A 23,759-nucleotide genomic window follows, 5' to 3' on the forward strand; every position below is an offset into this window, starting at 1 on the left:
ATGAGCCTGCTTCTTCCTCTCCCACTCCCCCTGCTTGTGTTCCCTCTCTTGCTGGCTGTTTCTATCTCTGTCGAATAAATAATAAATAAAATCTTAAAAAAAAAAAGTATGAAAGATGGTTATGACAACTCTATCTCAGTAAAGCTGGAAAAAAGTAAAAGTGCAAACCAAAATAAGAAAAATGCATGTTTATTTGAAATGCACGTCTCACTCTGTATTTTTTACTTCTCTGTTACGTAAATGCTAGTACCGGAACAGTAGTAATTGGACTACTTAACGGCAGCAATTAGTAGTAATTAATAATAGGACTAATTAAACAAATATGTTTAAAAAATACAAAAATATTTTATAATGTTTCTTTCTTATGGCAATGTATTTAGACTTTAAAAAAAGTCTTCATTGGATATTTAAATGTTGTAGGCTATATTATCATGTGTGCTTAAGATACGGAAATGTAAGACTTAAAGAATACAAATACAGTACGATTGACTAAATGTTACTTGTATTTATTTATGAATTTATTTCCCCAGCTTTCTTGAGCTATAACTGACATATAACATGGCCTGTGTTTAGGGGTACCCTGTGTTCTCTGGACTGCCGCAGCCTCGGCACGCCCTTCTTTTCTCTGAGGTGGCAGTAACCAAAATACTGACAAATGTGAAATCCACTTGGGCCTGCAGCTCTGCTCTTATCAAGCCCACTTCTCACCAGTTCCTGCGTCAGCCCATGGGGATGCCATCAGGCTAAACATCCTCTCAGCACAGGCTGCCGATCGGGGAATACTCAGGGTTTTACTCACCAGACCTCGCAGGTTTTTAGGTTTGCAGGAATTCACTTCCCGCTCTCCAGAGCTGTCCGAAGGGACTCAGGCTGAGGCATTTTGTCAGTCAGCCGGGTCCCTTGGCACAAGAATTGCATCGTGCAGGCCAGCCGTGTCGAAGGTGGCTATTACTGTAAAAGGCTCTGAAGGACATTAGATGCCATCATATCTGGAGCCTCTCTTTCTCAGGGAAATGGCTTTAAAGCACAGAGGTAATTTGAACTTGTGATAATGACGTTGGATCCCAAATACGGCACAGTTTCAGTAAAGAACCTGAGAATGTCTTGTTTGGCCTGACTGCTGTTTCCTGGTGATGTCTCTCTCTCTCATTTTAAGACCGAAGTGCAGTCTTATTTCCAAGAAAATGAAGCCTATTTTCACTGTACGGATTTTTGTCCCAATCTGCAACCAGGGGACAGTCACTTTATCCTTTAGGTTTACTGCGGCCTCTTCGAAGACACTCACACAGTATCGGAGAAACAGGGTATGCCTTTCTTTGTAATTTCATTGTAATCCTTTCCTCCAGGCTCCTCCTCAATGCATTTCACAACCAGAGGACGTTGGTCTTGTGCCACGGTTTAAAAATACGGTTTTATGGCAGGCCCACATTTTCAATATCTTCTCTAGAGCTGGCAATGATAGCATGCATCTTGGAGGTACATCTTAAAGGACACACCTTCTTCCATTTCTACAAGGTCATCTTTTTACAAAGTGCTTCTGCACTTTCTGAGGAGGGGGAAAGGCGACGAAAAACTTGTATTAAGAAAGACCTCAGGGGCGCCTGAGTGGCTCAGTCGGTTAGGCGTCCAACTCTTGGTTTTGGCTCAGGCCTTGGGATCGAGCCCTGAGTCCGGCTCCGTGCTCACTGGGGAGTCTGCTTAAGATTCTCTCCTGGGGCGCCTGCGTGGCTCAGTTGTTAAGTGTCTGCCTTCGGCTCAGGGCGTGATCCCGGCGTTGTGGGATCGAGCCCCACGTCAGGCTCCTCCGCTGGGAGCCTGCTTCTTCCTCTCCCACTCCCCCTGCTTGTGTTCCCTCTCTTGCTGGCTGTCTCTGTCTCTGCCAAATAAATAAATAAATATCTTAAAAAAAAAAAAAAAAAGATTCTCTCTCTCCCTCTCCCTCTGCCCACCCCCCTGCTCTTTCTTTCTCTCTCAAAAAAAAAAAAAAAAAAGCCCAACATCCCAGGTGAGCAAATCACACTCCTTTCTGCATTTTCACTAAAATCTTCATAGAAATCAACAAGATGATTTGAAACTCCCAACTTTTGAGTCAAAGTATTTAAGGGCGAGGTTGCGGGGATTCGGCAAATCACTTGATACACTGTGGAAGGTGTGATTGTTGGCGGACTCTGACAGCTCCACACAGCAAGGGGCCAACACAGATGTAGTCACTTTCCCCTTCTGTTGCCTGCTGATTCAGGGAATGCGACGTGACTCTGTGTTAGTTTCCTATTGCTGCCATGATAGGTTACCGTACACTTTGCCCCTTACACAGCAAAAACTGAGTATCTTCTAGTTCTGTGAGACGGAAGTAGGACAGGTTCTTGCTGGGCTAAAAGCAAGGCATCCCCAGGACTATTCCTTTCCGGAGGCTCTAGGGAATAATCCGTTTCCTTACCCTTTCCAGCTTCTAGAAGCCACCTACATTCTTTGGCTTGTGGAAATTCTTGCATCTTCAAAGCCAACAACATCGTATCTCTCTGGCCTTTCTTCTGCAGTCACATATTCCTCTCACTGTGTTGTCCACTTTTAAGGACATTTGTCACTATGTCTAGCCTGTCTGGATAACCCAGAACAAGCTCCCTATTGTAAGATCAGCTGATCAGCAAACTTAATTCCTTCTGCAACCTTCATTCCCCTTGGTTATGTCACCTAACATATTCACAGGTTCTGGGGATTAGGATGTGGACTTGTGGGCGGTGGGCATCGCTCTGCTGAGGACACTGCATTCCATAAAAACAATCATAGGAATGATATGATAATGGATGGTCATTTGAGCAGTATTCCCAAACTAATTGATCAGTTACTATTGTCTCAGGAGTACTGGTATCTTTTTTTAAAAATAGATTTTATTGTTTAGAGCAGTTTGGGGTATACAGAAAGTTGGGCTAATAGTACAGAGAGTTCCCATATATTCCCTTCCCCTCCCCTGTTTCCACTATTAGTAATAATGTCTTGCAATAAGTGTGGTATATTTTATCCAACGGAAGAATCAATATTGATACATTATTATTAACTAAAGTCCATTGTGTACATTTCACTCTTCGTGTTGTATGGGTTTTGCCAAATGCGTGTAGTGTATGCACCATGACAGTTTCATACAGAATAGTTTCACTCCCTAAAAATTCCCTGTGCTCCACTTATTCACCCCTCCCCTTCTTCCCCAGAACCCCCAGCACCTTTTCACTGTCTACAGCTCTGTCTTTTCCAGAATGCCATATAATCGGATGCATGCGGTCTGTGGCCTTTGCAGACTGGCTTCCTTCACTTAGCAATACGCATTTAAGGGTCCTCCCTGTCTCCTCATGACTTGACAGCTCAGTTTTTAAAATCGCTGAATAATATTCCATTGTCTGGATGTACCACGGTTTGTTTTTCCTTTCTCTTAATTGAGGGACATCTTGATTGCTTCCAGTTTCGGGTAATTATGAATAAAGCTGCCGTGAACATCTGCGTGCAGGTTTTTGTGTGGCCATGAGTTTTCAAGACATTTTGGGTAAATATCAAAGAGTATGATTCTTGGATCACATGGTAAGACTATATATGTTTGGCTTTGTAAGAAACCGTCAAAGTGTCCTTTTTTTCTCTTTAACAGTTTTATTAAGATATAATCCACTTACCATACAATTCATACACTTAAAATGTACAATTCAGTGGCCTTTCCAACCCCCCAACCCCATGGCTTTTCTTATTACACAGAATTGTGCGTCCATCCCCACAATCAATTTTAGAACATATTACCCCCCACAGAAACCCCGTACCACTTGCCATGACCTCCAATCTCCCTATCCCTCCCAGCCCTAGGCAGCCCCTAATCTACTTTTCTTTTTAATAGACTGTGTTTTTATTTTTCTATTTTTAAAAAGATATTTATTATTAGTTTCATAGGTACTAATAATACTTATGATTACTTTCATCAGTTACATATAACACCCAGTGCTCATTCCATCACGTGCCCTCCTTAATGCCCATCACGTAGTTACCCCATTGCCCCACCCACCACCCCTCCAGCAACCCTCAGTTTGTTTCCTAGAGTTAGGAGTTTGTCTCCTAAACTCTCCTATAGTTTGTCTCCCTGTCTGATTTCATCTTATTTTTCCTTCCCTTCCCCTATGTTCATGTTTTGGTTCTTAAATCCCACACATGAGTGAAATCATATGGTATTTGTCTTTCTCTGACTGACTTATTTCACTTAGCATAACATCCTCTAGTTCCATCCACATCATTGCAAATGGCAAGATTTCATTTTTTTTTTGATGCCTGAATAATATTTTATTTGAAAGAGAGAGAGCACGAGTGAGGGGAGGGGCAGAGGGAGAGGGAGAAAGAATTCCAAGCAGGCTCCGCGCTGAGCTCAGAGCCCCATGAGGGATCAGATCTCACAACCCTGAGATCATGACATGAGCCAAAATCAAGAGTTGGACGCTTAACCAACTGAGCCACCCAGGCACCCCTACTCTGTATTTTTAGAGCACTTTTAGGTCTGTAGCAAAATTGAAAGGCAGTACAGAGATTTCTCATATACTCCCTGCTCCCACAAATACATGGCCCTCCCCCATTATCAATGTCTCCCACCAGGTGAGACGTTTAGCATAACTGGTGAACCTACACGGACACATTATAATCTGGAGTCCACAGTTTACATTAAGGGTCACCCTTCTTGGTGTACATTCTAGGAGTTTGGACAAGTGTATAATGACATGTATCCACCATTATAGTATCATACAGAACAGCTCCACTGCCCTAAAAATCCCACGTCCCACCTATTCATCTCTCCCTCCCCAAACCCCGGGAAATCGCTGATCTTTTCACTGTCTCCATAGTTTTACCTTTTCCAGAATGTTATATAGTTGGATGCATATAGTATATGGCCTTTTTCACACTGATTCTTTCATTTAGTAATATGCATTTAAGGTTCTTCTATGTCTTTTCTTGGCTTAATAGCTCATTTCTTTTTAGCACTGAATACTAGTCCACTGTCTGGTTGTACCACAGTTTACCCGTTCCTCTACTGAAAGACATCTTCGTTGCTTCCACCTTTTGGCAATTATGAATAAAGCTGCTTTAAACATCCTTGTGGAGGTTTTTGTGTGGACGTAAGTTTTAAATTCCCTTAGATAAATATCAAGGAGTTAGATTTGCAGGAAAGCCACCAGGTGGCTGTACCATTGTGCATTCTCATCAGCAGTGAATGAGAGTTCCTGTTGCTCCCCGTCCTCGTTAACATTATTGTTGTCCACGGTCCAGATTTTGGCCATTATAATAGGTGCATAATGTTATTTTACTGTTATTTTAGTGTGCAAATCCCTGATGCCATATGACGTGGAACATCTTTCACATGTGTATTTGCCATCTGTGTGCCTTTTTTGGTGAGGGGACCTGTTAAGATCTTTGGTCCGTTTTTAAACTGGTTTCTTTGTTTTCTTATTGTTAAGTTTTAAGACTTCTTTATAGATTTTTGGTACTAGTCCTTTGTCAGATATGATAAAAGCTAAACATAGTCTTACCATATGATCCAGCAATCGCACTCCTTGAGATCATGACCTGAGCTGAAGGCAGACGCCTAACTGAGCCACCCAGGTGCCTGTTTTAGTTTTTATTTAGTCTATTACTGTTTCTAATTTTCTGATTATGGACCTTTCATTTACATGTAATCATACAAGATATGGCCCTTTGTAACTGGTCTCTTTCACTTAGCATAACGTTTTCGAGATCTATTTATGCTGTAACCTGTAAGTAAGCACTTAATCTCCTTTAACTGCTGAATCATATTCCATTATATGGCTATATCACATTTATCCGTTCTTCAGGTGACAGGAATGGTTCTTTTCTCCTTTTGGCTATCATCAATAATACTGCTATGAATGTTTGGGAACAAGTTTTTGTTTGAACACCTGTGTCTTATTCTTTTGAGTAGGTACCGAGAAGTGGAGCGGCTGGGTCACAACGGTAACTCTATACGTTTAATCGCTTCAGGAACCGCCAGACTGTTTTCCAAAGTGCTGAACTCTTTCACTTTCCCACCAGTAGTGCAGGAGGGATCCAATTTGTCCACAGCCTCTCCAGTCTTGTTATTATCTTTTTGATTGTAGTCCTCCTGATGGTGGTGAAGTGGGATCTTGTAGTTTTAATTTGCATCTCCCTGATGGCTAATGATGTTGAGCATCTTTTCATGTGATTATCGGCCATCTGTAGATCTTCACTTTCTTGATGCATATCCTTTGAAGCATAAGTTTTTAACTTTGATGAGATCCAGTTTTTCTGCTTTTTTCTTTCGTTGCCTGTGCTTTTGGTGTCAGATTGAAGAAACCATTGTCTTATCCTGGGTCACCAATATTTACCCCTATGTATTCTTCTAAGAGTTTCGCAGTTTTAGCTCTTGGCACCCTTGTCAAAAATCCATTGAGCATAACTGAGGTTTTATTTTTAGTTTCTCAATTCTGTTGACCTCTGTGTCTATCTTATGCCCGTACTACACTCTCCTGATTACTACAGCTTTGTAGTAAGTTTTGAAATAGGGAAGTATATGTCCTCCAATATTATTGTTCTTGTTCAAGTCTATTTTGGCTATTCTGACTCCCTTGGATTTCCGCATGAATTTTAAGATCAGTGTGTTTATTTCTGCAAAGAAGTCATCAGGGGTTTTCATAAAGATTATGTTGAATCTATAGAACATTTTGGGTATTATTCTCATTTTAGCAACATTGTTTTCTGATCTATTGATCATGAGATAGCTTTCTATTCATTTACATCTTTAGTTTCTTTCAACAATATATTTTTTTTTTTTAGTTTTTGGTCTCTAAGTTTTGTATTTCCTTTGTTGAAATTATTACTAAACATTTTCTTCTTTTTGACGCTATTCTAAATGGAATTGCTTATTTGATTGCACTTTCAGATTGTTCATTGCAAGTGTATAAAAATACAATAGATTTCTGTGTATTGATTTTGTATCCTGCAACCCTTCTGAACTTCTTTATTAGTTCTAATATTTTTTTTTATTAAAGATTTTATTTATTTATTTGACAGAGAGAGAGGCAGCCAGCGAGAGAGGGAACACAGGCAGGGGGAGTGGGAGAGGAAGCAGCAGGCTCCCAGCGGATAAGCCTGACGTGGGGCTCGATCCCAGGACTCTGGGATCACACCCTGAGCTGAAGGCAGACGCTTAACGACTGAGCCACCCAGGCACCCCCAGTTCTAATAGTTTTTTAGTTGATTCTTCAAGATTTTCTGTATACAAGGTTATGTAATCTTTAAATAGAGATAGTTTTACTTTTTTTCCCAATCCGGATGGCTTACATTTCATTTTCTTTCACATTGGTGTCTTTTTGGAATATGAAAAAACTGATTTAGAACTTGCCCATCTCATACCAGGCTTGTGAGACTCAGTGTCCACGTGTACTTTCACATTCTCTTCTCCAACATACCCAATTCCACATTCGTTTCTTCATATCCTGCAGTACGATGTGTTCTGGCTATTTACCACCCCGCCCCTGCTCCCAGCCTAGTTTTATTTGTCTGTCCATCTGTCATTAAACACAGCTGCTTAGCTCCCGCTTCCGGTGATGTCTGTGTCATGTTGGCATTGGTCTTGTAATTATCTCATTTTCATGACTTGAACTCTTAGAAAACATGATAATATTCACAATGTTAAAAATTTTACTAGCAATATCTTGAAACACAGCACACCAGTTGCATAGGTAAAACCAAAGGCAGGCCATTAACACTTGTGATTACAATGCAGTTACTCTGGATACTTAGATCACATCAAGTGGAGTGAATCACGGTAATAGATGACCCATTATTGGGACTTACTGTGAACTGCAAGTCATGGAAAACGGATAGCGACTATGGAAGGTAGATCACGTATCTGTGCATATCCATTTGTCATTAGAAATAGTTTTGCTTTCAGCTCCTCTTTTGGGGGCCACTGTACGGATTTTGTCCTTTCCCCTCAAACTTCCATATCCATTGCTGAGAAGTGGGACTTTCTGCACCCTGGGATGGGTTTGCTGGGATATGGGCTTACAGTACTAAAGGCGGGATGGTCCTGGAGAAACCACAACAATTGGTCACCCTCATTCTGCTCCTCTGCAGGTTGGGGTTCTTCAGATTGTAACCTGGATGCAATGCACCTTCCTGGGGCCTCCCAGCTGAAGGAGCCCATCTTGTGACTGCTGGTTTGCTGTTTAACTTGTTTTAGGACAAAACCATGAGACTATGGAATATTGAAGAAATTGACCAAATTCCTTTGGTAATCGAGTACAAAAAGGCCGTGGGCTTAAAGGTGAAACAGGTTGGTACTGGGTAATATTAAGCTCAATGAAGGCTTTCATTAGTTTCCTCCACAAATGAATTTATTCTTTGAACCAACATTTATTGGGCAACTGGGGATAAAAGCACGAACAAACAGACTGAAATTCTTGCCCTGAGGGAACTTGTGTTCTGAAAGGGGAGACTATGAATAAAGAAGAAAAATATGTTGTATGTCACATGGTGATAAATAACTTGGAGAAAAATAACATAGGGAAGGGGAATGGGTGGGAATGCTGGCAACACTTTATTAATTTGAGAGAGAGAGAAAGAGAGTGTGCAGGTGGGGGGAGGGGAAGAGGGAGAGAGAGAATCCTCAAGCAGAATCCCTTCTGAGTGGGTAGCTGAACGTAGGGCTCGATCCCAGGACACTGAGAACATGACCTGAGCAGAAATCAAGAGTCAGCCACTCAACCCACTGAGCCACTCAGGTGCCCCTGCTGGTCACACTTTAAAGGGTGGCCAGGATAGGTCTCACTGAGAAGGTTAACATCTGTTAAAGACCTGAGGTGGTGAGGGAGTGAGCTGTGCAGATGTTTAGGGGAAGGACTTCCCAGCAGCAGGAAGAGCCAGTTGGAGACTCTGAGGCAGGAGGGAGCCTGGGGTGTTTGAGGAGTGAAACGAGTCCGAGGATCATGGCGAGGCACACAGCTGGACATGGCACTGGCCTCCTATGCTTCAGCAGCAGACCCCTTGGCCAGTGCCCCAGGGCCTTCCCATGGAAGCGGCTTAGGTCCCTGTTTTTCTCTAGTGGAGGATGGTGGTGGTAGGGTGGGCACATCTGCTTCACCAGGTGTCACCAGGGCTGGCCACAGAGTCTATCACTGGGTACTGGAGGCCAATCCCTATGAGTGCCTAGCAGTATAGACACTTGGCTACACCTTGAGAGGCTTGAGGAGTCTATGCTGGGTCCTCTGAGTCCTCCTTCCCTGGAACCACCTACGTTCATCTCCTCTTAGAAGGCCCAGCTGGGAGTCACTGCTGGGAATGGCTAATTTGGAACAGCACTGCAGGGCAGGGAGATGAGGGGTGGGACCAACATGGACCTTGTCTTTGTGGCCAGCTGGTCCTCGTGGCCTGTGTGGCCATGTTGGCCCTTCAGCCCTAGAAGCCGACTAGCGACAGAGCAGTGCTTGCCCGTGTCCTCCACCTGCCACCTGGGACAGGGCCCCCAGGAGCTGCCTCCTCTGAGCCCTGCCGTTCTGCGGTTGGGCCACGGGTAATTTCGCTATAGAGTAAGGTAGGTAAAGGACAAAATTTCTTTCTTGCAAAACAAAGAAAAGAAAGAGATGTACTTGAGGCTGTTCCAAAGATGAGCCCTCTGCATTTGTCTTGCTCAAAATCAAAATAAGAAACCTCAGAAGCCAGATTTCCCAGAGGGCCTGCCCTGGGTGGGGCGTGGCTGCCTCTCCCGCAGGCCTTAGTGCCCTGACTGGGCAAAGGTGGCAAAGCACAGGGGCTTGGTGTGCCAGGGTAGGGGCATGCCGTCTTGCAGGGGGATGGTGCTGTGGCAGGTGTCCCTGAGAGCCCTGCCCATAGCCTGACAGCCTGCCCTGGGGTGTTGCTCACTTGTTTGTGGGAAGCAGATCTGGCGGGTGAGCTGTGCCACCGTATCCCCTGTTCTCCGTGTGCCTCGGCCAGAAACAGGCTGAGATGGAGGAGAAAGCTCAGCACCTTCATCATCTGGTAAAAATTACTGCTTTGTTTAGAAATCTCGCCTACTTCTCATGGTTCTGTAAGTTAGGTCCCCAGGATGTCAGGGAGTTAGGATAGCAACTGGGCCCCACAGCTGTGCTCTGCAAAGGGCAGAAGATGGGGTAGATACCTGCCCCCTGTCCTCTCCACTGTCAAGCAGCTTGCCACGCCTGCCCCCAGGATTCCGAGAGGAGGGGATGAGCTGGTAGCAGCTGCATAGCTTCTGCGGGGGAAGAGAGGGAGAAGCCTGTGTGCCTTCTCTCTCAGCGGACTGCAATTTCCACTCTTGTGGGGTCAGAGACCACAGAGAGGAGAGGCAGCTCTTGCCTTGGCCCAGCCAGAGGGGGTTGGATCTGGTGGGAGAATTCTACCTGGATGCCTTGGTCCCCTCTGATCAGCACTACCTTTTGCTCTTTTTATTCATGTCAGTGTGAAGTATGTGACAGGCCTTTCTCCATCTACGAAAGTGACATCTTTTCTGAAACAGTCACCAAATGTGTGTTCTGCCGGATGGATGCAAAAGACTCGTCCACAGAGGCCTCCTCATCGTCAGGAGGGGAAGACTCAATGTCACGGGAGTACAGCCCAGGTGCAGATGACTGATGGCCATTGGGCCTGTTGACTGACTTGAGCACAGGTCGCCTGTGACACAGGTTTTGGGGCTCTGAAGGAACCTTTCTCTAAGGCCCGAACCTGGCTGGGCGGGCGTGTCAGACTGGGGCAGGGTCACGGCCTCAGCTCCACAGCACCCTGGGGATCAAACACTGTTTTTAGTTTTCATGCAGAATAAATCTAGATTCCTTCAGAGAACAAGTGTGCATGTGAATTCTAGAAGCATTTTTGCTACTTCTAAGCTTTCTGTCTTGGTGTTCATTCTGTCTCCTTTTTAGATCACATTCTGGACTCTGGTGTTGCCCTGTGAGGCAGCCAGGGCAGCACCCGCAGCTCCTGAGGAAAGCTTTGTCAAATGAATAGGAAGATGTGTGGGGACCCCTCTGTGGAGGAGGCTGTCTATATGGCAAGGCACTGTGGGTGCCTCCCTGGCTCATGTTCCCAGATGGCCATCGACCCAGGCCAGAGGAAGGTCTGGTTAGGCAGGTGGGTGGAGGGCACTGCCATCACAGAATGTTTCATGCTCTCCACCCCAGACTTCTCCATTTCCGGAATGCCCAGGCAGACGTACAGCCCTCTTCCTGCTTCCAGAGCACACCACACACTCCATAAATCAGTTACTTCAGAAGGCACAAAGGCTTCAGTTACCAGACAGGACGGGCTCCCTTTCCCATCTGGTACAGCTCACATGATTTCTGTCAATCATGAGTATGCCCTTTGGTTTGTTCTAAAAACTTAATTGCAGACCTGATTTGTTTCATGTCAATTGACTGGCATCAATAACTCTGCCCCGGAGCACCATAAGCCGGTAGTCATTATTTGGGCAGGTCCCGGGCTCGGTGCTGCCCTCCTCCGCCATAACCCTGGTGATTGGTCAGACAGGAGGGGGCTGTTCAGGATGTCTGCATTTATTCACATCAGTGATGTTTGAACTTGTCAGAGCTCTACGCTGCGTCCTCTGCGCCTGGGCTGTATTTCAAGAGAAGTCCTATGGCTAAGTGGTTCCCCCCAACCCCCCCTGTGGGGCACGGCCGGGCTGCAGGTGCCAAAAGAGCCCCACTGATGGGCACACAGGTTGTTTCTCGGGTTTTGCTATTACAGGTAATAGCGGAGCGACTCTTCCTGTGCCCACATATTTGCAGAGACTTACATTGCTGTGGATCCAGGGTTAGCAGTGTTGGGTTTTTCTGTTGCTCACAGGCCCTCTAACAAGTATTGGGACAAGGTGGCTGCCGTGTCCGGGAGAGGAGACCCACAAGCAGCAGGCAGGAAGTCTGGGTGGGGAGGGCCCCGCTTGCTCCGGAGCGCAAACCTTCCCCCTCGAAGCTCCCGATCGCTCAGGGCCAGCTCAGGCGCCCGCGGTGCCCCGGCCTCGCCCCCAGCTCAGGGTGGGCGGGAGAAGCTGCACAACGGAAAGTCCGGTCTCGCCAGGCGGCCGGAGGCGCCCCCAGGGCGGGTGAGCCGCCGACTCCGAGCGCGCGTCCGGAGAGCCGCCGCATCCCGGGCCGAGGGCGCCGGTGCGATGGCTGCGCTGCATGCTCACAGCGGAGCCACGGCGGGGTGTGCGCCCCGACAGGACACTCGGGGCTCGGCCTCGCCGGACGGCCTGGGGGGGCTTCCTGCACCAGGTCTGGAGGGCAGAAGGCCCAAACACCGGGCCACCGTGGCTCCGCGCCTGGGGGCAGACACCACAGAGACCGGAAAGACCAGCCCGCCGGCGTCTCGCACACCACCAGCTCCCGGAATTTCCGGCTTTCGTATACAACTCCTTCACTTCAGCCGCGCGCGTGAGCAGAGCCGGACACCACGCATGCGCCTGCTGCTGACAAAACTCGTGCGCATGCGCACGGCCGATGGAATAAATGGTGATGGGGAGCAGATTCGCGCGGTATTCCTGCGGGCGGCGCCGTGGCTTAGTTGGTTAAAGCGCCTGTCTAGTAAACAGGAGATCCTGGGTTCGAATCCCAGCGGTGCCTCAACCGAGCGTCCCGGCTCTCTTTTTACCCGTGCACAATTTTGCTCTGCTTTCCTACCCGGCCCCTCCTCACTTTGGGTCTCTGAGGGTGAGCCTGAGAAGCCAGTTTAATCAGCCCTCTGCCGCGGCCTTACCGCGGGTCTCCGCCGGCTGTGGCGTCCGCGGCCGGGGCGGGCGAGGACAAGCGTTCCCCTCTGCTGCGTTGGGCCATTCCTCCTCCGACCTCCTCTCCCGGACCTGCCGACGGAGCCCCATTTCGTGCCGTGCGATCGCTGTCACCCATTTCACAGACGCCCCTGGCGAGGTCCAAGTTGAATCCGCCCAGCGTGCCCCTGGGGCTTCTGGAAGGATGAAAACTCTGGGAAGGGGACGGTCATTCGGCGAGTCAGAGCCGATATCTCCAGGGGGCCAGGAGGGAGGCAGACCCCTGAGGCCTGGGGTTCTGGCTGCTGCACAGATACGGGGCTGGGGGGCCTGACCCAGAGCAATTGCACTGGAGTCCCTGGCGGTGCAGGGAGGCATTGGAATTTTGAACAGTTACCCTTCAGGTCAGACTCAACAAAATTCATCTCAGAAGCAACAGGGCAGTCCCAAGGAGCCGTAGAGATGGCTGTTAGGGCATCAGCCTGTGTTCCTAAGAGTCGGATTCACCTCCTGCGTGCAACAGACGACTTTGAAGCCATCGGATTGGGTGAGCACCCTTAGGCAGTGAGCAAAGCCAGAAAAGAGAAACAGGGCTAGGGTTAAGTCTACCCCTCCCATTCCTTAAAAATGCCATGCTATTTCTGCCGCAGGGCCTTTGTACTTTCTGTGTCCTGTGCTTGGAATGCTGTTTCCTGGGCCCTTCGCAGGAATAATGGGTCTTCCTCATTTTCTGGCCTCCATTAAGGGTATCACCTCCTTGGGAGGCCTCCCCTCACCATTCTCTGTATAGGAGTCCTTGCCTCCCCCAGGCTAGCCTCCAGTACATTATACTGATTATTTCCTTTAATAGCCTTTTCATAGTCTAAACTTGTCTTATTTGTCTATTGTCTGTCTCCTCAAATAAAATTAAGCCCTAATGCGGGGGGGGGGCGCATATGCCTATGTGACCATATTACCTCTGTGCCCCCAGCACCTAATGGTGCTTGAAACATGGTAGGCATTTGTGGACACATGACTTTTAAAAATTGGTAGGTTGCCTTTTAGTTTTGTTGATTGTTTCCTTTGCTGTGCAACAGCTAACAGGCACGTGAAAAAATGCTCACCGTCACTCAGCATCAGGGAAATACAACTCAAACCACAGTGAGATACCACCTCACACTGGTCAGAATGGCTAAAATTAACAACTCAGGAAACAACAGATGTTGGCGAGGATGCGGAGAAAGGGGAACCCCCTTACACTCTTGGTGGGAATGCAAACTGGTGCAGCCACTCTGGGAAACAGTATGGAGGTTCCCCAAATAGTTAAAAATAGAACTACCCTACACCCAGCAATTGTACTACTAGGTATTTATACAAAGGATACAAAAATAGTGATTTGAAGGGGCACCTGCACCCCAATGTTTATAGCAGCAATGTCCACAAGAGCCAAACTGTGGAAAGAGCCAGATATCCATCAACAGATGAATAAAGAAGATGTGCTATATACATATTATATATAACATAATATATATATAACAAGATATCTATAATGGAATATTACTCAGCCATCAAAAATGGCTTGCCATTTACAATGATGTGGATGGAACCAGAGGGTATTATGCTAAGCGAAATAAGTCAGTCAGAGAAAGATAAATACCATATGATTTCACTCATACATGGAATTTAAGAAACAAAACAGATGAACCTAGGGGAAGGGAAGGAAAAACAAAATGAGATAAAAAACAGAGAGTGAGGCAAACCATAAGAGACTCTTAACTATAGGGAACAAACTGAGGGTTGCTGGAGGGGAGATGGGTGGGGGGATGGCGTAACTGCGTGATGGGCATTAAGGAGAGCACTTGATGCAATGAGCACTGGGTGTTATACACAACTGCTGAATCACTAAATTCTACCCCTGAAACTAAGAATACACTATATGTTAACTAAATTGCATTTAAATAAAAAATATAAAAAATAAAGAATTTCAAAAATGAATAAAAAATATATTAAAGTTTTAACCAAAAAAAGAGTGCAAAGAGACCTCAAGATGAAAAAGATTGTGAAACCACCATTTTAATGCAAAAGCTTTGGGGCCTCAAAGGGTTTTAATAGAGACAGGATAAGTGAGAGTGTTGGAGGGTGTTTGGGGTTGCCAGGATTTCCCCTCAATGGGACAACTTCTCTGAATTATGGTGACAGCTCCATTTTCATTGGTTGGTGACTCCTTTGATAATGTTGAGTGAATGATCTTGATTAGATCACAGAACTATGATTTAAATAAAGTTTTAAAATGATACAATCATACTAGTAAATTCTTACGATGAAAATTCAAATAAGAAATAGACTGAAATATACGAGAAGCTGTGTCGTGTAATGGGTAAGAACACAGACTCTGGAACCAGGCTGCTTTGCCATGTACATACAGGCTGTGTGTATTTGTTGCCAATGATAAACATGGGGCACGTTTCTCAGCCTCTCTGTGACTCGGTTTCTGCACATGGAAAACGGATATAATAATCATAAAGACGTTGTTTTGATGCAGGCTGGCTAGGTCTGAGGACGCAGAGAGGGTCCCGCAGGACCAGCCAAGAAGTTCCTTCGGCTTTTTGCAGACAAATGTTTCTAGACCGTATACAGTCTCATTATTGAGCTAAGAATTGATTGTAGATCAACAGCATTTCAAAATGGGATTGCAGGTAAACAAACGAAGAGGCCGGCTGTTATGCTTAGTATGGTCTTTATTCCTTACCTTCTAAAACGAACAAATGTGTAGCCAGCAAGTGGTAACCTATTAGCCACATACACATGTACAATGTCTCCCGGTAATTTTGAGATAATGCCGGATTTTCTATTTGCAACCAACCTCAATGATATGGCATATGTATTTTATTGTCGCATCTTTTCATCTGTGGCAGCTTGCAGAACCCAAGCCCCGTGGGAAGGGCCGGACGCCAGGCTCCTCTTGGCAGGGGGACAGGTGACCTGCCGCCAATGCTCAGTTTCGGGCTCTGCGGTTGGTGCATGGGCACGCTTGCTCCTCAGGATTCCTCCAGCTGAGGAAAAAGAGACCTTTACTGGCTCCTGACACTGGGAAGTTCAAGGGTGGTGCTGGCTTCCGGTTGGGGGGGGCGGGGCTCCATAGTCTCCAGCAATGTTTTCAGGACCTATTAGCTCATTCTCCAGCCCCTGATTCTGCTTCCCTTGCAGTTGCCTCCTCATCGGGTGGTCCAGACTGACAGCCCACTGCCCTGGCGGCTCAGGGTGGAGAGGTTCCCCAGGGCTCCGAAATCTTGGGCTGAGTCTTGAGAGCAGAGTTCTTCTTGACTGTGTTCTCTGAGATCAGGGGGAGGAATATAAAATGTGCAGTGATTGGCTCAGGCCATGCGGGCAGGTCCCTGAGACGTGGTTGGGGGGAGCTGGCCAGCTCCACTTACCCCCTGGGCTGAGTCCCCCAGGGTGTTGAGGGCCCAGAGGTAACTATAGATGCCCTTACCAGGAAGGAGGGTGGATGGAGCTCACAGTGTCCTCTCATGGTCCTGGGGACACAGCATCTGCTCCCGAATGACTTCACAGAGCTTCTGAAGGGACCCTTGAAAATCCCCTCGACTGCTGAGGGAAGAAAGTAGAGGAAGAAAGATACATGCAATGTGATCGTGTTTATTGTGCTTAAAAAACCCACAAATGTTGTGTTTTCTATGGGTAAACATATAAGTATGTAAAAAAAACCTATGTCAAATTCATTTTAGTGGTTACTTCTGGAAAGGTAAGGAGAAGACTGGGATGAGGTGTCAAGAGGGCTTTGGCTTTATATATACTAGACAAATTTTAAAATTTAAAAGTAGTTGACATATAACAAAATTCACCTTTTGTGTCTGTGTAGTTTTGAGTTTTGACAAATGCATAAAGTCGTAAAACCACTGCCACAATCATGATAAAGAAGTTTCATCAGTTCCCCAAATCCCTTGTAGTTAACCCCTTAGGAGTTAGCGCTTCCAAAATCCCAGCCTCTGGAAACCATTGAGGTCCTGTCCATCACAGGTTTGTCTGTCGAGAGTGTCACAGAGGGACTCATACAGTGTGTACCCTTTTGAGTCTGGGTTCTTTTATCCATTTTGAGATTCATCCATGTTTTGTGTACCGGTAGTTTGTTTCTCGTTTTCTGCTGGGTAATATTCCACTTTGGAGTGTACCACAGCTTATCTTGTTGAAAGAGATTTGGGTTATTTCCAGTTTGGGGCCATTATGAATAAAATGCTATAAATATTCAAATACAGATATGTGTATACCTAAGTTTTCATTTCTCCAGGGTAAATACCTACACGTGGGATGGCTGAGTCATAGGGTGAGAAACTATGAGAAACTGCACACTGTTTTCCATAGCGCCACGTCAGCAATTCTGAGAATTCAAGTTGCCCTGCAACTTCGTCAGCATTTGGTATCGCCAATATTTTTGTTTTAGCCATTCTAATAAGTGTGTACTGGTTTCTATTTGTGTTTTTATTTTTTATTTTTTAAGATTCTATTTATTTATTCGACAGAGATAGAGACAGCCAGCGAGAGAGGGAACACAAGCAGGGGGAGTGGGAGAGGAAGAAGCAGGCTCATAGCAGAGGAGCCTGATGTGGGGCTCGATCCCATAATGCCAAGATCACGCCCTGAGCCAAAGGCAGACACTTAACCGCTGTGCCACCCAGGCGCCCCTGTGTTTTTATTTTTTAAAAGATTTTATTTATTTGTTTATTTGATGGGAGAGGAGAGAGAGAGAGAGAGCACAAGGAAGGGGAGCAGCAGAGGGAGAGGGAAAAGCAGGCTCCCCACTGAGCAGGAGCCCAATGTGGGGCTGGATCCCAGGACCCTGGGATCATGACCCAAGCCAAAGGCAGACGCTTAACCAACTGAGCCACCCAGGCGCCCCACTCTGTTTGTGTTTTTAAAGAGACTTTTTATTTTGAAATAATCTTAGACTTGCAGAGAGTTGCAAAAATAGTACGGAGAGTTGCAAAAATAGTACGGAGAGTTCCTATGTCCTCTTTACTCAGCGCCAGTGATATTAACATATTACATAATCATGGTACGTTTATCAAAATGACATTAACATTGGTTAACTAAATTCCAGACTTTCATTCACTAATGTCCACTTTTGGTTCTGGCATCCAATCCAGGATCCCACATTGCACGTAGCCTTCGCGTCTCCTTAGTCTCCTCCGATACGTGATTGCTTCTCAGTCTTCATTGACTTCGTCTTTCATGATTTTGACACTTTTCAAGAGTACTGGTCAGGTATTTTGTGGAATGTCCCTCAATTTAGATTTGTCTGATGTTTTCTCATAAGTAGGCTGGGGGAGCATGTCATACAGGTTGGTTGGTTGATTTGTTTTTTTAGCACTATATTATTTTCTGGCTTTCCCAGCTCACCTGTGTATTCTCTGTCCTGGTCCTAGAATCAACCTCTTCTCCCCAAATCCCTGGTTCCTTATATGAGAGAAGAGCATTTAGAAATCAAGATCTGGGTGCTGGGAGTGATTTCTGCTACTGGGGTGTCACTGCTTCTAGGCTCTCTCAGTGAGCTAGAGAATTCTTTTTTTTTTTTTTTTAAGATTTTATTTATTTATTTAAGAGACAAAGCATGAGTGGGGTCGGGGGAAATGGGGCAGGGCTGAGGGAAAAGCAGGCTCCCCACAGAGCAAGGAGCCCAATGCAGGGCTTGATCCCAGGACCCCGGGATCACAACCTGAGCCAAAGGCAGAGGCTTAACCTACTGAGCCACCCAGGGGCCCTGAGCTAGAGGATTCTATGTATGTATTATAAACATGCAAATACCCATATCTCTATTTCTGTCTGTGTACATACTTAAGCAAATGAGTTCATACTGATATTTCTTTTTTTTTCAAGATTTTATTATTTATTTGAGAGAGAGAGTGAGAGAGAGAGCACGAGGAGGGGAGGGTCAGAGGGAGAAGCAGACTCCCTGCTGAGCAGGGAGCCCGATGCGGGATTCGATTGAGGGGTACAGGATCATGACCTGAGCCAAAGGCAGTCACTTAACCAACTGAGTCACCCAGGCGCCCCATACTGATATTTCTGACTCCAATCCAGCACCACGGTGTTCATTCTGGCATTGCCCCCCGCCCCGCTTTTTTTTTTCTTTTGTAACTTCTTTCTCAGTCAGTGAAAAACCTATTATCTCCAATATCACCTCCAAATATCTATTTATTTGTTCAGCTTTATTGTACATGTAAAATAGCTTTGGAATTCGTAGCCTGGATCTGTTTGAGAAACAAATTTGCCAGCCACAGCACAAGTTTACATGTCATTCTTTCTTTCTTCTTAGAGAATCTAGTCAAAACACTGTCTTAGCTCCTCCCTTCTTCACCAGGTTGAGCGAGCTTAAGCCATCCCTTTGTAAACAGGTTCCTTTGTCACTGTGTGCATTCTGTCTTGGAGTCCCCTGGCATTCTGGGTGATTTCTAAAAATTTGCGCACAGTAAAATTTACTCTTTGTGGTATGCAGATCTATGGGTTTTTGACAAATTACACAGACTGATTTTCCAGTGTTGAACCTGCCTTGCAATCCTGAGATAAACTCCATTTAGTTGTGATACAGTATCTTTTTAATACATTGCTGGACTAAATTTGCTACTGTTTTGCTGAGGAATCTTGCATCTGTGGATGGCATATTTCTTTTCTTGTAAAGTCTTTCTCTGATTTTGGTATCAGGATAAATCTAGTCTCATATAACAAATTGGGAAGTTTCCCTCCTATTTTATGTTCCTGAAAAGGTTGTGTAGGATTGACATGATTTCTTCTTTGATTATTTAGTAGAATTCACCAATAAAACCATTTGGGTATGAAGCTTTCTTAGTTGGAAAGTTTTCATGAAAAATTCAATTTCTTTAATAGATAGAGAACTATCTGCTTTATCCATTTCTTCTTCAGTGAGCTCTGGTAGCTTCTTATAAAGTTATACGTTTACCGTACAGTCCAGCAATCCCACTCCTAGGTATTTACCCAGGTGAATTGAAAACTTGTGTTCACACCGAAAACTTTCAATTCAGAAGTTCATGGCCAGTTGTAGGACACACTGCAGGAATACCTAGGAGTGGTTCCTGCTTAATGCCAATTCCCAGGACTTTAAGACCAGACGCCGCTAGCCCTTGACCACAGCTGGACACCGGATCCAGAATGGCCTGTATAGGAGAGCAGCTAGCCAGGCTGGGCCAATCACAGCCCTTCCACAGAATTTGGAACTTGAGGGGCTGACCTGTAGTGTGCAGACCCGGGTGCTGTGAGTGATGGTGGCCCTGGGCTGCCATGTTTCCTGCCGTGTGGGTTCAGGAAACAGAAGAGGCTGGGGGAAGAGAACAGCTCAGGCACAGGGAGAGGGGCTGGGACGAGAGCCCCAAAGCACACAGTTTGCTGCCAGGTTTCTTATGCATTTCCTGTGTGAAGCTTTGGGCCACACCCCAGGCCAGGGTCCCTGAGGAAATGTTGTGTTGGGTTTCTGTGATTTGCAGCTGGAAGTATTTTAATGCTCCAACGTCTGCCCTTAGACGCGTTCTGTTTTCTTCTAGAGAGGAGAGTTTTTCCATATCACCTGCCACTTTCCTTCCTCTTTAGTCTAAGTGCTGGGCCACTGTGGCCAAGCCACACCACGTTGGTCTTTCGTCTTTCATGAAGTGAAGAAAAGCCTTTCCGATTTATTGCATGCAGGGATCTTGCATAGAGAGGGTGCTCAAAGGACATCTAGGACAAGGAAGTTGTAAGGAAGGACAGCAGGACTTGCCTTGAGATGATCTGAATTTTGGGCTGAGATATATCGGAGTGACAATGACAATGGGGGTAATGACTTGGGATTTTTGCCTACCTAGGAGCAGAAAATGAGCTTGTTGCCTGGAAGTGCGACAACTCCTATGAGAACAGTTATTATTACTGTTGTTGTCATTGTCATTCTTGTTGCAGTTAGACTTGACAGAACACTGCGTTCACCGTGGTTTTGGGTGTGTCTGGGTTCTCTCTGCCTTCTACACTTGATGACGTCAAATGTGGCTACCTGTGGCCACGCTTTAGATGGAATCCAATGAGACTTTGGCTCTTGGGGACAAAATTAGGAAAACTGGGCTTATTTTCTCTTTATTTATAAAAATTTAAAAAGAAACAAAGGAAAGTGTAAAGACTATTACCTGTTAGTTTTTTAAGTGACATGGAATGTTATCTAAATAAATATCTGAGTGAACGTTTGGAACGGGCATTTCTGATGCTTATTCTCTGAAAAAAAAAAAAAACAACCCACACGACTCCCTTGTGTTTTGCACAATTTCCTTTGTTGACAGTACAGGGATTCATGTGGAAGAAAGCCTACCCCAAGGATCTCAGGGACTTGCTCTCTGCACACAGCTCACTAGGTGCCGGCACGAGGCGAAGCTGCCCTTGGCCTCAGCTACCTGCGAAAAATGTAAATTTGTATTTCCAGTGCTAAATAACTTGCTTTTTTCCTTTGTTATCTGAGATGTCGGAGCTGCAAGGAAACCTTTAAGCTTCTTGGCTCTGATTATTTCAGCTGCTGCAATGCTAACGATTCACATATTGAACCAATAAAATGCCCTGGAAACCTGCTAACAGAGGAATTTCAAGGCACATCCATTCTGTTGACAAATGTGCCCTTCTGAGAGGCTTAAGGAGGCTCAGTTTTATTTGGTCTTGGTCCTGAGGGTGGCACACATACCTCCCTATTTCTGAATTTTTTTTTTCCTTGAAAAAGTTGTAAAACGTATTCACAATTCACACAATTCGCAATTCACAAAGGAAGAAAGGCAAATGGCCAAGAAAACATATGAAAAGATGTTCGGTGGAATAGAAGCAAATTGAAGCAGTGAGATTTTTTTTTCCTCCAGCCACATAACAAAATATTATATAAGGGCTGATGATAACTCCCAGAGTTGCTGAGAAAATGGGCATTTTTATATCCACCTTCTAGGCACACTGGCAATGTGCGTCGGTGTTTCAATGGCTCCCTTTGGCGCGAAACCATAGCCGTGGGCGTTCATTTTAAAGACCTGATGGGATCCCTTTGTGGGGATGAAGACTGAGGTCATTCAGTGAGATGGCTCGGGAGAGAGACCAGAAACAACCTAATGTCCATCAGCGGGATGGGTTGGACGAATGACACGGATGGCTGTCTGGAGGGTGCGGGGCAGGCACTAAGAATGAGGGGGCAGAGCTCCGGGTGCGAATGTGGAGACGGGTCACCGATGTACCTCCAAGCAGAAACAGTTACAAAACTGCTTATTTGGGATTCCACTTCTACAAAGAAATCTGTATGTGCCTTTAGAAAAGTAGTCTGGCCAGGCACAGAAGGACAAATACTGCATAATTCCACTTACACGAAGCATCTGGAGGAATTAAATTCGTAGAGACAGAAGGGAGAATGATGCTTTCCAGGGCCTGGGGGCGGGGGAAGGAGGGAATGAGAGTTTTTGTTGCAGGGTGCCGGGTTTCAGTTTGGGACGAAGAAAAAAGTACCGGAGGTGGACGGCGGTGACGGCTGCACAGCACTGTGGGGACACCGAATGCCTCTGACCACTTAAAAATGGCTAATGTGGTAAAGCTTATATTATGTATATTTTCCCACAATACATTTTTTTAAAAAAAGATTTATTTTAGAGAGAGAGCATGCACACGTGTGAGCAGGGGAGGGGCAGAGGACAAGGGGGAAAGAGAGAAGCAGACTTGCTGCTGAGCAGTGAGCCTCAGAGTGGGGTTCCATCCCAGGACCCCAAGATCATGACCTGAGCCGAAATCAAGATTTGGTCGCTTAACCGACTGAGCCACCCTAAAATTTGTTTTAGGTAGCTGAAAGGATATTTGCCAAAATAACAGTGTTTTTCTGTGTGGTTAGTTTTTGTTTATTTTCTTTACGACAAGCCAATATGACTTCTATATTCTGTGAGCCTATCCTGGCCAACCAGTGAGCTGTGAATTCATTGAATAGCTGTGTTTTTGTTTATATTTCTAAAATGTTGCTATGTGGACTTGGAGCCTGCTTTCCACACCTTCCCTCAGGTGTTTCTGTTTGTCAAATTTTCCCTGAAAAGCAAATATCTAATTCTTGCTCCCCCTTGCCATTCCACTCACTTCCCAAACTTCTGCACGAGAGTGGCTCAGGGGACAGACTTGGGCATAGGTCCTGACACCTGAGAACTTCAGTTTCAGCCCCTGGAGACTGCTTTTCCCCACGTGGGCACCGCCACCTGTCCTAGCCACCAGGGGGATTTGCTGGGGAGGGAGAGGACATTTGGGGGGCGGTTCTTAGAACTCACAGCAACCAAGCTGGCACCACCAGCTTGGCACTGGCAGAACAAATGGGTGGTCCCAAGGACGAGCTGTCAAACTCCTTGTCCCCCACCCTACCCCCACTCTCTGTTTCCGCTTCCCACCCCTGCTCTCTCTTCTCTGGAACCAGCACCTGAGAGAGGGTGCCTGGTTGACCTTGGTCGCATGCATGTCAACGCTTGCAGGGAGCAGGACAGAATGTGTTGATCAATAGGCCTCTGGACTTCTTGCAATGGCAAGGGCCAGAGCGTCCTCAAAAGGAAACTGAGGCATGGAACCAGGAAGGGAGAGCCTCCTAACCCCTGCACCTGTCCAGTCTGTCCACTCAGCAGTCATCTTCCAGAGCCCAGGACTTCTCCATAAGCTGTTCCCTTGGCCCGCAACACTCTGGCTCCAGACCTCTGCCGGACCAGTTCCTCATTCTTCCCGTCTCAGCTTGAAGGCCGCCTGTGTGGGCTGTGCCACCATTGTGGTCCCTCTGCCAGGCCACCTGAGATCCCTGGGTCCCGAGCCCAGGTTTTCTTCTCTCTGGCGTACTTATCTCCACATGGAGGCGTAGTGCTCACTTACGCACCGGCAGGTTTGCAGCTAGCTCTCCGGAGTCCTTGTATTAGTCAGCTGGGGCTGCATCACGGAACACCACAGACGGGGGCCTGAACCATGGAAATTCATTCTC

The 23,759-nt window shown here is 46.0% G+C and overlaps 1 protein-coding gene, 1 long non-coding RNA gene and 1 other non-coding gene across 3 annotated transcripts in view; 2 read left to right on the forward strand and 1 right to left on the reverse strand.

The window, feature by feature from the left end:
• WDR88 (WD repeat domain 88) overlaps nucleotides 1–10,854 on the forward strand; it is a 40,656-nt gene extending 29,802 nt beyond the window's left edge. Inside the window, exons 10-11 of the mRNA XM_026484318.4 lie at nucleotides 8,240–8,332; nucleotides 10,474–10,854. Coding sequence (XP_026340103.2) covers nucleotides 8,240–8,332; nucleotides 10,474–10,647 — 267 coding nt within the window. The 3' untranslated portion in view covers nucleotides 10,648–10,854. The remainder of the gene's footprint in view (nucleotides 1–8,239; nucleotides 8,333–10,473) is intronic.
• Nucleotides 8,372–12,397, reverse strand: LOC130544143 (uncharacterized). The gene is made up of 2 exons (XR_008960161.1): nucleotides 11,807–12,397; nucleotides 8,372–10,794 (listed from the first exon to the last, which is right to left on the reverse strand). It is a non-coding gene; the product is annotated as an uncharacterized LOC130544143 (long non-coding RNA).
• A 161-nt stretch (nucleotides 12,398–12,558) lies between these two features.
• TRNAT-AGU (transfer RNA threonine (anticodon AGU)) lies at nucleotides 12,559–12,632 on the forward strand. The gene has a single exon. It is a non-coding gene; the product is annotated as a tRNA-Thr (tRNA).
• The last annotated feature ends 11,127 nt before the right edge of the window (nucleotides 12,633–23,759 follow it).

Source organism: Ursus arctos, unplaced genomic scaffold, assembly GCF_023065955.2.
Source record: "Ursus arctos isolate Adak ecotype North America unplaced genomic scaffold, UrsArc2.0 scaffold_19, whole genome shotgun sequence".
Classification (NCBI taxonomy): Eukaryota; Metazoa; Chordata; class Mammalia; order Carnivora; family Ursidae; genus Ursus; species Ursus arctos.